At 42.9% G+C, this 13,428-nt stretch overlaps 2 protein-coding genes across 4 annotated transcripts; both read right to left on the bottom strand.

Annotated features, from left to right (window-relative positions):
* Positions 1–1,376: 1,376 nt before the first annotated feature.
* Positions 1,377–5,899, bottom strand: tmem238l (transmembrane protein 238 like). Its single transcript, XM_084036392.1, has one exon. It carries the CDS (start codon positions 4,944–4,946, stop codon positions 4,422–4,424), a length of 525 nt encoding a protein of 174 aa, XP_083892518.1. The 5' UTR covers positions 4,947–5,899; the 3' UTR covers positions 1,377–4,421.
* Positions 5,900–6,703: 804 nt separating this feature from the next.
* Positions 6,704–8,669, bottom strand: pirt (phosphoinositide interacting regulator of transient receptor potential channels). Of its 3 annotated transcripts, none has more exons than XM_084037012.1 (2): positions 8,398–8,669; positions 6,704–7,485 (listed from the first exon to the last, which is right to left on the bottom strand). In XM_084037012.1, exons 1-2 carry the CDS (start codon positions 8,435–8,437, stop codon positions 7,058–7,060), a joined length of 468 nt encoding a protein of 155 aa, XP_083893138.1. In that variant the 5' UTR covers positions 8,438–8,669; the 3' UTR covers positions 6,704–7,057. The 3 variants fall into 3 exon arrangements, with proteins under 3 accessions (XP_083893138.1, XP_083893139.1, XP_083893140.1); XM_084037013.1 differs by having other exon boundaries at positions 6,704–7,482; XM_084037014.1 differs by lacking the exon at positions 8,398–8,669 and adding an exon at positions 8,133–8,299 and having other exon boundaries at positions 6,705–7,482.
* Positions 8,670–13,428: the final 4,759 nt, after the last annotated feature.

The following is a 13,428-nucleotide window of genomic DNA, read 5'->3' as shown; positions in this document are numbered from 1 at the left end:
GTCACTTGTTCATCACATTAAATGAGATGTTATTGTCCTCTAAACAACCAACATGATGTTTGGAGACAGCTTTTTACAGAAGGACCACAAATGAAAGGAAAACTAATTCCACTAACAGATCCACAGAAATATAATCACCAACTATTTTCATCATCTGTTCATCATCAAAAGGCATTTTTCATAAAGAAATGTCAGAAAATGCTGTTTTCAGTCCCTCAAATATGGAGATCTTCTTTTCTCTGTTCTATCATAGATGTCATCACATACAACACACATTTCAAGACCTTTATTCTACATCCAAGCACTTTTCAAACCTTGAGAACACCACACTAAAATTCAAGTGTTTTCAAGGATTTCCAGCCCCTGTACCAACCCTGCATATAACTGAACCAGGAAGTGGAACAAAGATGTGTTTTTGTGAAACTGAAGGCTCATTTCCACATTTGAACTGCAAAAATGTGAAAAATATTAGCAAATATGTTTGTCAAAATATCTCATAGCACGTTATATAAAACGCAATCACAAAACAAGTAACATTTTGGGGAGAAATAGACATTTAGGGAATAACTTGTTGGGTGTAAAAGTACTATTTCTTATAATGAGTTTTAATAAAGAAATATAACTCAAAATGAGTTTTCACAACCAATTTCAAGATCTTTATTTAACTTAAAAGTCCCAAATATTTTCTTACCAAGTGAATTGACTCATAAGAAGTTGTATTAAACTTATTTTTTAAGTTTTCTCATTATTGTTGGTGTATCTGTAGGCCTCTCTCACAGGAGAGCAGTTGTGATTAAGATTATAATGACATATCAAGACAACTTGAGGGATTTGAGCACAGCGGTGAAGGTGGCGTCCTGCCGGGGGGAGGCGAGACGGGGGAGTGGGGGGTGAGACGGGCTGAGCAGCAGGGTTTCCATCTCTTTGCAGAGAGAGAGACCCATTACGCCTCTCCTCCATTTCCTCTCTCAGGGGCAGGAACCTGAATGGACACATTAATAACGCTCCACGTCTGAGGGAGCTAATGGGGCCTTGAGTGCTGATTAAAGCTGGAAGAATCGGGCGTGGAGGGTATTAGTTTCATCCTCTCCAGCCGGCTGTTGTGGTGAGCAAACTGAAAGATCGCACAGTCGTTTTTTTTTTTACTAATTGGCGAAACACCCTCTTTTTTTTTGCACACGTAATTAGCCACTGGAGCTTCGTTGCTCTGAAGACGCTTCCTGTCTGTCAACATGTTTGTTCACTTTGGGTGGATCTTTTTTCTGCTTTAATAACACCTACAGCGAAAAAAAAAAAAAAAAAAAAAAAAAACCCACGCCGCCTGTTTGACCAGTTTTTTGTGATTGAGGAGGAAGAAACAAACCAACAACAGCACGTCAGTTTAAAGCATGTTTAGTTCCTCATTCCAAAAAAAAGCATTCACGACACATACATATTATACATATACATATACTAACAACATAAATAAGGCGTGCGGTATCATAGTTTTTAACTTTTTAAAAGCCTTCCTCTCCCCAAAATGAAAGTGCTGAGAAATACATTCTTCAGTCCCAACAAGTCCAGGAATCCCTGCTTCGACAACACGACTTGTTTTGGTCAAACAAGGCGGAATAGTTTGTTTTTTATCTCCTGGGATTAGGGAAATGTGTTCCTGCCTGGGTTTTTTTTTATCATCCTTCACTGAGGCAAAACCCTCCAGGAGAGTTCAAGCCCCTTCCATCTGGCCTTCATCCTCCTCTCCACTGCCCGGGTCGCATGAGTCCACCTCTGCGCTCACAGGATGCCATGCTTGGTCAGGTTGAGCTCCTCCTCGGACACCGTGAGGTTCCCCATGTACCAGAATATCCAGAAGAAGAGGCTGAGGAAGATCAGCAGGGGTCCCGACAGCACGAAGAAGTCCCAGAAGCTGATCGGTGCGAAGATGCCGACGAAGAAGAGGATGAGGCCGGCCACGTCGAAAATCACAGCCAGCGTCAGGAAGAGGACGGTGAACCTGCCCTGCTCCATCGCCGAGGCCCGGGAGGTGAGACGGGTGGATGTGTCGTCTGATCGAGTCCCTCCAGGAAAGTGGTTTCTGGTCTTCTGGGTCACTCCGTTTCACTCGGCAGCACGCCTCCACATTTCTCTCACAGCTGAGGAGTCGCCGGGCGGACCGGAATCCAACCAACCCCAAACCCTGTCAGTCGGCCTTCATTCCTCCGCAGGGCCGACTCGTTCTGCACCTTTATGATGTCATCACGGTGTGACATCATCGAGGCACATCGATGCACATCGGCAATCAGCGATGAGCCTGCTGTAATCGATGTCTTATCTCTTTTTTGTGCGTGTTCAGCTAATGAAACCAAAGTGATTCTGCAATCTTTTATCAGCTTCGCTCTTCACTTCCAGCTTGAGATTGAGGAAATAAATGATAGTTTTAGATTCAACCCCTCCCCTTGACCTCAGGGTCAAAATGAACCGCCACTTGTGTTTAACAGCAGAGAAAAAAAATCCCCCAAATTTGATGACTTTTCCTAGATTGACCCCAATATTAGAACAAGTGAAATTTGGCATTTATTCATATTTCCATGTAAGCTGTACAAAAAAAAGGTCCTAATATTGTCTATGAGGGAAAATGAGCCGACAGTCACATTGCTCACTGAAAAAAAATAACCTGACTTCTTGGGATGAATAAAATGTTGCACATTGCTGCTTCATTCTTCGGCGATAGAAATACAATACAAATATTTCTTAAAACATAATACAGCGTCACAGAAACTGAATAAATGCAGTCTTTCTGCCACCTGAAGACGGAAAACTCAAATAAGCTGCTTTATTTCTTATTGGGTTAACTCTGCTCAAGGTGCAGTATTTGACATCGCCACGACGACGCTCATGAACGCCACGTCATGGAAACTTGTCCTTGTTTGAGCAGGCAGGCTGCCGGTGTTTGTCCGGCTTCGAGTCTCAGACGAGCCGAGGAGCTGCTTCTGTATTTACTGTAACGTTTGTCTGAAAGGTGCTCCGTCATGCCGGCGGTCTGGAGCCTTCACTCGGGGTAAACAAAACCCACATTTGCATAAGGTGTGTTCTTTTAAGGCCACTATTCCCAAACAAGGACCCAAAGTACAGACAAACAAAGCAAAGCGGATACACATATATATATACGGCTGAGTTCCACACACTGCTGAGGATTTACAGGTATTTTGTTTAACAAACATCAAAACCACTGAAGACAAAAACCAGTCTGACCAGTGTTCCTCTCACAGCCAATCAGAAGGGCCGGACGGGATCTGTTACATCAACAACAGAAGTTCAGGAGAAGAGCTTTATTTTTAGCCTGTTTGTTTTACTTTCATAATCTTAGTTATGTAACAGGATACAAGAGAAATGTATTACCGGTATGTTTGCAGATATTCTTGACGATATAGATTTAAATGAAAGACACTTTGAGAATCACAAACAAATAAATAAAGCTGAAATAATTAAGGACAATCAGTTAAAGGAATATTTCCCCTCGTATACATCAATACACCTTTAGACAAAAAAAACAAAAACGAGAAATTAATTCCTGCAGCCGGGTGGGATTAACCTGATGACCTGAGAGGCCTTCACAATAAGAGCTGGCCTCACCCATTTTAGATAACGAAGGTGTTGCTTTAAGGTCAGACCGTATAAAATGATGCATATAAACTAACACATTTGGGAGTCTGGGGCTCCAGAGGTCGCCCACAGACCTGGTTGGTAATCCAGTCCTGTTCAGCAGCACGGAGAAAGATTTGAAATGTTTAGACCTCGATATTTGGAAATAAAATTAACCTTGAAATGAATAAAAGAAATACAAAAATAAATGGTGATTTTTTTCCTCTCTCATGTCCAGAATTTTCTTGGGAGAACCTTTAAATTTGGTTATAATTGAATGGAAATTTTGATTTTTTTTTTTTTTATCATATAAGAGATCATTTCAAGATGTTATTGGTTAAGGGTTCAAAAGGTCAACTTTAAAATCAAGTCTGAATTGATTAGTTGATAGTTGTTAATGGAGACTTAATGCCTCATGCGATGATTATGGATTTGATTAATAAGAATCGATTACTTGAGTTTCGCCCAATGATAGCTGGGATCGGCTCCAGCCCCCCCGCGACCCTGAATGCAGGATAAGCAGTAGACAATGGATGGATGGATTACTTGAGTCTGACACCATCAACAGCTTTTTTAGGAAACTTATGGAACATAAATTGTCACAAAAATATATTAAAAATAAAAATGTATAGACCTTCTTTTTAGTGTTACGTTAAGGTGTTGAGGGAAATGCCTGACTTCCCCTATGGCTTAGAAATGTATGATAATACACAATAAATAATAATTTATACAAGTATTTTAGGCCCTATGTCGAAGTGGGCCGCGTTCCAAACATCTAACGTGCAAGGTAAGCTACTCATTCAGGTCTCCGGGTTCCTCTCCACTTCGGTCTCCACGTTCTTCTCGGAGTCCATGTCCTCGTAGCCCTCGTTGTGGTAGGCCGTGGACCGGCCCCACGTCACCCTGCTGGCCTTGTGCGCAGGTGAGCTCACCTGGCCGCCGCCGCCGCCGCCGCGCTGCCCTTCCTCGTCCTCCTCCGCGGGCCTGGGAGCGCGCACCTCTCCGTTCAGCTTCAGGCTCAGCCGCTCCGACAGCTTCCTGGCCAGCTGGACGACGCTGCTCGTCGGCTTCTTCTTCTTCCAGCCGTCTCCCTCCTCCTCCTCCTCCTCGACCCGGACGTTGCCCACGTACCACATGACCCAGAAGGCCAGGCTGATGAACACCACCAGGGAGCCCGAGTAGATCAAGAAGTCGCCGTAGAAGCGGCCGCCGAGGCGCAGGTCGCCGAAGATGCCGACGAACAGCAGGATCAAGCCGAGACAGTCGAGTGTGACGCCGCCGAAGAACAACGGCGCGCAGCCGCCGACGCACTTCAACCGATCCATGGTGGCAACATCACAGCCGCTTTACGCGCCGGCGTAGCGGGGACAGAGCGAGAGGATGCGGGCTGTGGAGGAGCACCTGCAGAGCGACGCCCCACCTGGAACAGTGGAGATAAACAAAGGTGTTCCCTAGGCTTGTTCAGGGACTTAAACACACACACGCGCACACACACGCGCGCGCACTGACACTTCCTTCCTCGTTTCCTTGCCCTACACCAGTCCACCACAGCTCGTTGCCAGGATGCAAAATAGGAACTTTTTAAAGCGTGCCATTTGACATTCAAATTGATTTTACAGTCATGACTCAGCCTTTATCTCAATGTTTGTGCAGGAAAGTGTTCCAATTTGTTAAAGGGCCGGAGGCGTGTAGGATGTCAATAAAAAGAGTGAGTCATACTAATCGTGGTCAGAATTAGTCCTCCATAAAATGTTACCAACTAAAAGGGGCGTGGCGTGACCATATTTGGAGTGCAGTTGAGCGACGGGTGGATCTGACGAACACAAGTTTCCTGGATCTGGATCCATCTGGATTCTGGTAACAAAGTTAGCTTCATAATTCAAGAGTCAAGTGTTAAAGTCATCTTAGTAGCTAATTAGCATTGGTAGCGGCCTGTCAATCAGCAGGTAAGCCCCGCCCCCTAAAGCATCCCCTGCTTTCTGGTCTGGTGGACTCTAAATGGACCATAATGTACTAAATGAACATCATGCTGGATTGAAGAAGACTTGAAACTAGAGATTGAGACCATAAACTCATGTTTACAATGTTTACTGAGATAATACATCAAAAGTGAGACGTAGACTTGCAACGTATGTTTTTTTGTGTAAAAGTGACTAATCGAGGCAGCAGTTTTTTTAATTGGTCCAGTGCTGAGGGACGACGCTGACACTGCAGCCACTAACCGGTGATGTAATGTACGTCCATTAAACGTTTCTGCTTTCTGCCGCTGACAGGCTCAGATGGTTCTTGTAAATCTCTGACAACGTGAAGGAAAAGAAGCCTACAGAGAAATAAAAAACCTGTTTCTGTACAACTGTTTGTTGTTGTGAAAGTTGCCGAGTTCTCTCCCCTCAGGCCCGGACCAATTTCAAAGAACTGCTTGTTCCCATTGGTCGCACAAAAACATGGCAGAGTGCAAAAATACTTTAGTTCTGTGGGCTGAAGGTTTTTTTGTGGCCACTTGGGGGCAGCAGAAACATGTCGTCGACATATTACTTTTTAAGTTGTATTCCACATAAAGCAGATACGGAGAACACTTTGTGTCCACCTGATTAAATAAATCTGACATCAACTCTCTGTTTAGCTCTTCTTTGGTCTCTTCAGCTGCTATAATAATAATACTACATTTAATAATAATAATATCTGTATTTATTTATTTATATCTCTCCGGAGAGCACTTTATAAATAATAAATAATATTTTCTAAATTATTATTACTAATACTACTCATACTAAGTATGATTATCTATTTAAGTTTCTTGTGTAAAAAAGTCATAATTTAACAATTTGTGATTGTGTTCCGTTAATGCCAATAAAGCATATTTGAAATTGAGATCATCTAAATAATGTAATTCATTACATATTGATTTTAGCTGCGTCATCTTAAGTCTTATTTCCAACGGATGCTGCGGTCTGAAGGGGTTAATTCCATTTCCTGCCACATCATATTTAAATCCTATGAAAATGCTCTTTTCGGGTTCATGGTAGTCAAATGTTGATCCTTTACATGTAGGGGGATGAAACGCACGCAGACTAAAAGGCAACAAGACAAAACCAGCAACTGTCAATCGTGAGCTCTCACAGCCTTTAATTATTCATGAATTGGCATATTCTCAGAGAAATCCCCATCGTCCACTTTACCCCCTCATGAATATTCATGAGGACATTTTGCTTTCTAGTACGCTAAATTGTGTGTGAATAATTGCGTTTTTGTACGCCGACGTTGTCGTCCTTGTGCTTTCACCTTGTTTTTTACCCCCCATCCCCCGACTCTCATGGTTATTAATGCAAAACGTCATGCACACTCGAGATAAACGTCCTGGAGAAATAAACTTAATAATTAGCTCCCATGCTGAAAGGTTTATTTCTGTCCGGCGTCTTAAAAAGTGTCTTCGCCGTCACAGGTTGAAGACCGGCTGCCTGTAGTAGCTCATGGGCTTCTTCATGTTGGCCTGTTTCCTGTTCTCCCTGGTGATGGGGATCAGGACCACGCCCACCACCAACACCATCAGCCCGATGGAGAGCAGCGCCGGCCCCAGGAAGTTGGCCACCTTAGTGCAGTGGCCGGTGAAGGAAAGGCCGCTGATGATGATGCCGCACGCCAGGAAGCTGCCCCCCGTGGACATGAGGTGGATGGCGAACCAGAACTCCTCGCACTTGCTGCGCGGGGGGTCGGCGGTCCAGAGGGAGTCGCTACGGGAGAGGCTGAACACGGTGCTGTCGGTGCGGCTCGGGGGCGTCAGCTGGTCCCTGGACTGGGACAGGGTGCACTCCCCCAGGGGGATGTTCTCCGGGCCGTCCTGCATGGCCGTCCTGGTGGACTCTGCTGGGACAGGGATGCGGAATGAGGACCACGTCTGAGGTCTAGAGTTCTCACACTGACAGGACTCAAAGGGTCATAACGTAAAACCCCAAATTATTTCTATAAAGGCGTCTAAAAAGTGCAATAATACTCATATGGATGTTAAAGGGACACAATTATTACATACAATACAGTATATATATATATATATACATGCAATACTTCAATAAAAGGTTTGACTAGATTCTGGCAACCATCTGTCTGAGGTTAAAACAGTGATATGCATGTGTCTGGGGCTTTTATTTTGAAAGGTAAGCAAGGAGGGAGTGGGTCAGGGTCGAAAGGAGTAGCCTAATAAAGTTTTCCGTCTGCGTTCGGACTACGGAGCCTTTTTGTGTAGTACGCTCAATGTGATTGGTCGATACCTTTATTTGCGAAGCGAAAGCTCCCGGAAAAAAAATTGATCTCATTCCAAATAAAAAATGACGTCACTTTTTTTTGGCAGCGTAGCTTAAAATCTATTGATGTAAGAAACACCCCCGGTGTGTAGAAGGCCTTTAGTTGTTCAAATGTTGACCTTTTTCTCCCAAAAATCTGCATATTTTTCCATCTAACTGCCACGAGAACAACAAACATTTCACATAGAAGTAAAGAAGTAAACAAACACCCACCTTTCAAATCTGGATCGAGTTTGTGGAAGAATCAACAACAAGTTTTAAATCTCTTTAACCGTCAGAAAAAACATCCGTAAAAAAAAAATCCGAAGGAGACGCTGACAGAAAAAGGAAACCGCCCACCGTGCGACCAGAGAAACCAGTAAAAAACGCAGCGCTTACGGATTCCCACTGACACGACCATGAACCCACCCACCCTCCCCCAACGCTGCTATCTCCACCTCCTCCAGGGTGACCACCACCACCACCACCATCCCCTTACCATCATCTACCGTCGTACAGGCGCTCACTCCCTGATCCATCCAGCAGTCCTGCCTTTTCCCCTCCTGGTCCCCAGAGGATATCCATAAGACCCCCACAACAAGAAAACACTCTAGGCCGATGCCTCCATTTGGTCTGTAAAACAAAATGATTTCAAAAAGTTTAAGAAGCCAGAAAAAAAGGGACAATGAGACGGGGGAAAAATATCTGCCTCAATTTGGGCCGGAGCACAAAAGAGGAGCCGGGGCAGGGCAGCGGCGAGGAAATGGCTCTCTTGTTGAAGCGGATTGATGGAGCGAGGCAATCACCCACACAGAGACTTTCCAATGCAGCCTGATATGTTGGCACGGTATTGATCCCAAAGTACCCCTGAAGCAATTATCCGCAAGTTGTAGTTTTGTCCGGCGAACATGAGATCAATGACGTCTGTGGAGCATAATTAAGCCCTCGGACAACAGGGGGGGGAGGAGGGGGGGAGATTTTGGTCAAATTTGTTTTTTCTTCTAAGAATGTCAGAGAGATATGTTCTCTGGAATATGACACTCCTGCTTTTCATTGTGTTACATCTGTGTTTGTGTGCTCTTCATTGATCTTAAAATAAAAAAACACCCGGCTCTCCACTAACACTGGAGCTCCTGCAGGAACTCCTCATATTACTGAATGCACCACCATCCTGTGGTGCAACACCAGAGTGTGTGATGGAGTCTGTCACTGCACGCGATGAGCCACGCCGTCCAGCAGAGGGCAGTACCGGCATGCGTCTCAGCCGTGTGAGCAAACCATTAAAATTCTGCTTAGTTTACTTGTATCATCAAGTTTTTAGTGGAATATTTCACTACGAGGCTTCTCTCAGTTTGACTTACATTAAGACGATTACTTTTTGTGTTACAAATGTTAAATTTAAATGTTTACATGCAAATATGCATATGTGGACACATTTCATTTTGTTAATATAGTAGAGTCAAAAGATTATTTTACAGAGAGATTTTGGATATCTCTTTGTATGACTGTATACATCAGAAAACACTAATAAACAAATCTATTTTTAACCAAGTTTGTTTGTAATAACATGTTAATAACCTTCAGAATATCAATGAAAGTGTAAAGTGTGTCAGAGTCTGAGAAAAAGATGTGAGATGTGAGTTATTTTCTGTATTATATGTTGTTATATTCAACTATGCAAACGTAAACATAATAAACTAAATGTGTATTCTGGATGAAGGACGACCCGTTATGGAAGCTAAATAGCCCCGAAATCTCAACATGAAATGAGTGAATTAAAAAATGTATTGTGTTCCCCATAGCGTCTTCATTCTTTTAATTACATTACAGCCTCCAGTTCATTCAGAGGCACCTTATGGATCAAAGCTCCTTTTTTTATATAAATATATATTTTGCAGACACATTTGAGAAATTAATTAACCATTCCGTGTAATGTGTTACAGTATCTTGCAATTATGATGTGCCTAATTGTCTTTAATGGTCCATTTAAGTGGGTTGAATCCATTGGCTTGATCACAGGCGTCTGAGGGCGTTTAACTGCTGAGCAAACCTGCGGGAGGACGAGACGGAGCGGCCGACCTCCATACAAACTGTGTGTTTGATCCAGATAAGACGTGAGATGTGCGGCGACGACGCAACGGGAAAGACTTACGAACCCAATAAAGCCTTTTATTACACGCTGGAAGTCATTTTGTACCCTGAACGTGTCCGATGAGGATTTGAAGAAGGCCTGAAACTAATTTGTTGCTCAGTTGGTGGACAGAAATGTTCGTGAAAAACCAAATGTTTTCACATTCCTGCTGCTTAGTTGTGAGGATGTGATGCTTTTCTCTTTCATGGGACAACAAACTAGTGAAAAGAAGTATATTCACTATAGAGGAGCGATCTGGTGGATCTGATGAGCACAGCAACTTTACTGGATGTGGATCCATCTGGATTCTGGTGTGAAGCTGCCAACAAAGTTACCTTTAACTTTACAGTTAAGTGTTAAAGTCATCTTAGTAGCTAACTAGCATTGGTAGTGTGGTAGCGACCTGTCAATCAGCAGGTAAGCCCCGCCCCCTAAAGCATCCCCTGCTTTCTGGTCTGGTGGACTCTAAATGGACCATAATGTACTAAATGAACATCATGCTGGATTGAAGAAGACTTGAAACTAGAGATTGAGACCATAAACTCATGTTTACAATGTTTACTGAGATAATACATCAAGAGAGAAGTAGGACCATTTTCTCATAGACTTCTATACAACCAGAGAGGAGTCGCCCCCTGGTGGCCAGCAGAGAGAAGTAGGACCATTTTCTCATAGACTTCTATACAACCAGAGAGGAGTCGCCCCCTGGTGGTCAGCAGAGAGAAGTAGGACCATTTTCTCATGGACTTCTATACAACCAGAGAGGAGTCGCCCCCTGGTGGTCAGCAGAGAGAAGTAGGAGCATTTTCTCATAGACTTCTATACAACCAGAGAGGAGTTGCCACCTGGTGGCCAGCAGAGAGAATGACAGTTCAAGGCACTTTAGTGTCGGATTCACTATTCAGAACCGGAAGTTGCCGTCTGATTTCAACCATGTAAAGCATGTGGAATGTGTTGTATAATTAGTTTATAATTATAATAATAATATTTATTATTTGTAACATTGTCTTGTAGGACATTAGAGCTGCTCCTTTAAAAAAAAATACTCGGTATTGTTAAAGCATCTCATTGTTAATATTTCATGCTGGTTGTATAAATTAAACCCAACACAAATAAATTAAAGTTATGGTTTAGATAATTAGCAGTGTATTCAGTACATCATGTGTCAGTCAAGTAGACTTCTAACACACATCAGGTCTTTAAAAATAAAAAACGCATCTTCAAAAATAAAATGTACAAACGATGTGCAATTAAAAATGAAGCTGTCACATGATTAAAAGCTGTCATATAACGGGGTGGATTCTTTTGACTTGTTGTTGTCTCAAAGTTAAAAGTTGAGCGACACACAGGTATCGGGGTCTAATCCCATTTGATAACACAAACACAGGGTTGCCGGGGATTAGAGCTAATAAGGCTTGTCTTGAGTCAGCATGCTGAGGTTGGCGGGCGGGCGGGTTTAGGACTTGGATTCAAATGAACTGTGGACTTTGAGGACACCCTCCGGTTAAAGCCACCAGAACTAAGATGCTCTAACAACTCCAACACTTTGCAGGGGTTTTTTTTCTCCGAGGCTGTGGATTAAACAGAAATACTTTTTTTTTTGGCCAAATGAAGCTTCGTTAACTCCTGAGCAAATATCAATGAGAGCCGCCACGACGCAGCAACTCGACTACAGCCAACAAAATATATTAACGCACCGGAGCCCCTCTTCTGTATACAGGTGACCTTGGGAAGCTAATTAATCTGCTTTGCATATTTACAGCTTTTTGTTGAGTAATCCCAGAGGGGGGGCATGCAAACAACACCAGCATAAAGCTTCTGTCACCCATGGCAACACAGAGATGTGATTTAACTTAGTTCTCTTTTACACCTCAAACTTCTAAGCAATCGACTGTCTTCACCGGATTTGGCTGATTGTTCAATACGAGGCATCCTCTTCCTTTTTCATAGGGGGGCGTCATGTCCACCACACTTCACCCTCAAAGACGGAGAAAAGGCAACGCTAATCGAAGCTGCGCCAGAGGAGAAAGAAAAGATGTGGATGCAAACTTCTTAAACTTCTCTGGCATGTCGGCCCTGAGTCCTACAAAATTGTTAAATTGTACTATTACGTTTCAAGGAAACAAGCATTTTCTCCTGGACCGAACGGTTCTTTTAAAACAGTTTGAAACATCATGGTTTGGCTTAAATTACGATAAAATTGAAAGAAACCTACTTGGTGAATGTTTAGGCAAGAAAAGTGCTTGATGAAAAGGCATGTTTCTTCTGCATGGGAAAGTTTCCATCCATTTCCAGTCTTTGTGCTAAGCTAAGCTAAGCTAACCAGCTGCTGGCTGTAGCTTCATACTTACAGACATTTAAAGATAAAGGTATCAAGGTTGTCGTCTTCATCTCCAACAGAAAGCACGCACAGCCAGCATGATTTCTTTAGAAAGACTCACCTGTGGCCTCAAACGTTTTCCTCCCTATCTGACCCTGGATCAGGTGTTTTGGTTTTTACAATGAACAGAAGCAGCGAGACACGAATCCTTGATATTTCAATGAATATAAGTATAGATGTGAGAAATAACAGGCATTTACCTCTTCAACAAGGTAAACGTGGGTTAGGTGACCCGCCTGACTGTCGCTGTCAGTCTGCATGAACACGACGCTTCAGGTGGGAAATCAGCCAGAATAAACAGGCCTGTCCCTCTGGCCGGAAGGAAAAAAAGCTCCAGGGGCGATTTTCACACTCCAAATGAATAATTTGATGATTTTTCTAAAATGTGATCTCATAATGAGTCATGTATTTGGTCTGTTTTGGATGAGAGAAAGGCACCAAAGGAGGAAAAACTAATATTCAAGGTGGAGTTTAAGACGCCAAGTTGGGAAGAAAACACCTTTTGTTGTATTTTTTTTTGGATGTTGGATTTAATTCTCCTTCTTCTTCATCTACCAGATCACTGGATGCTAAGTATAACATCCTCTATGTTTTCCATCCAGGCTTTCATAATTCAGTCCATGCAACTTTCATCAAAGAGCATCGGAGGTGTTTTATGTACGGAAATCCGTCAATAAGTTTAAAAAGCTCAGCTATATACGCACTTATAGTCCAAGCTCGAAACATTACAACGAGACAGTAGAGGTTAGTGTACGTGTAAAGGGGACACTCTGGTCCTCCTAGAGCCTGAACGACGACTAAGAGAGCACAAGGGTGCTGGAAATTGTGTTCATGCTCTGCACGAAAGCTTAAAACCTGCAACCTACAAGATGTAGCAATCTTATCTAAGAATAAAATGCATTAAAAGAAGTAATATACAACATGCAAACATTAATATTAACTATTAGCCATGTGAATAATAATAATACATTTTATTTTTATAACCCTTTTCCAAATTCAAAGACCATATAATGGAGCAA

The sequence above is a fragment of the Eutrigla gurnardus genome (assembly GCF_963514095.1).
Source record: "Eutrigla gurnardus genome assembly, chromosome: 20".
NCBI lineage: Eukaryota > Metazoa > Chordata > Actinopteri > Perciformes > Triglidae > Eutrigla > Eutrigla gurnardus.
Note: the sequence above shows the minus strand (reverse complement) of the source record. Positions and strands in the feature narration are given on the sequence as shown.

Excerpts from the sequence above, each read along its gene's own strand:
- tmem238l (XM_084036392.1), bottom strand. The coding sequence starts at position 4,946 with ATGGATCGGTTGAAGTGCGTCGGCGGCTGCGCGCCGTTGTTCTTCGGC.
- pirt (XM_084037012.1), bottom strand. The coding sequence starts at position 8,437 with ATGGATCAGGGAGTGAGCGCCTGTACGACGGTAGATGATG. Across the intron at positions 7,486-8,397 it reads CTGTACGACGGTAGATGATG|CAGAGTCCACCAGGACGGCC; the intron begins GTAAGGGGATGG and ends TCCCTGTCCCAG.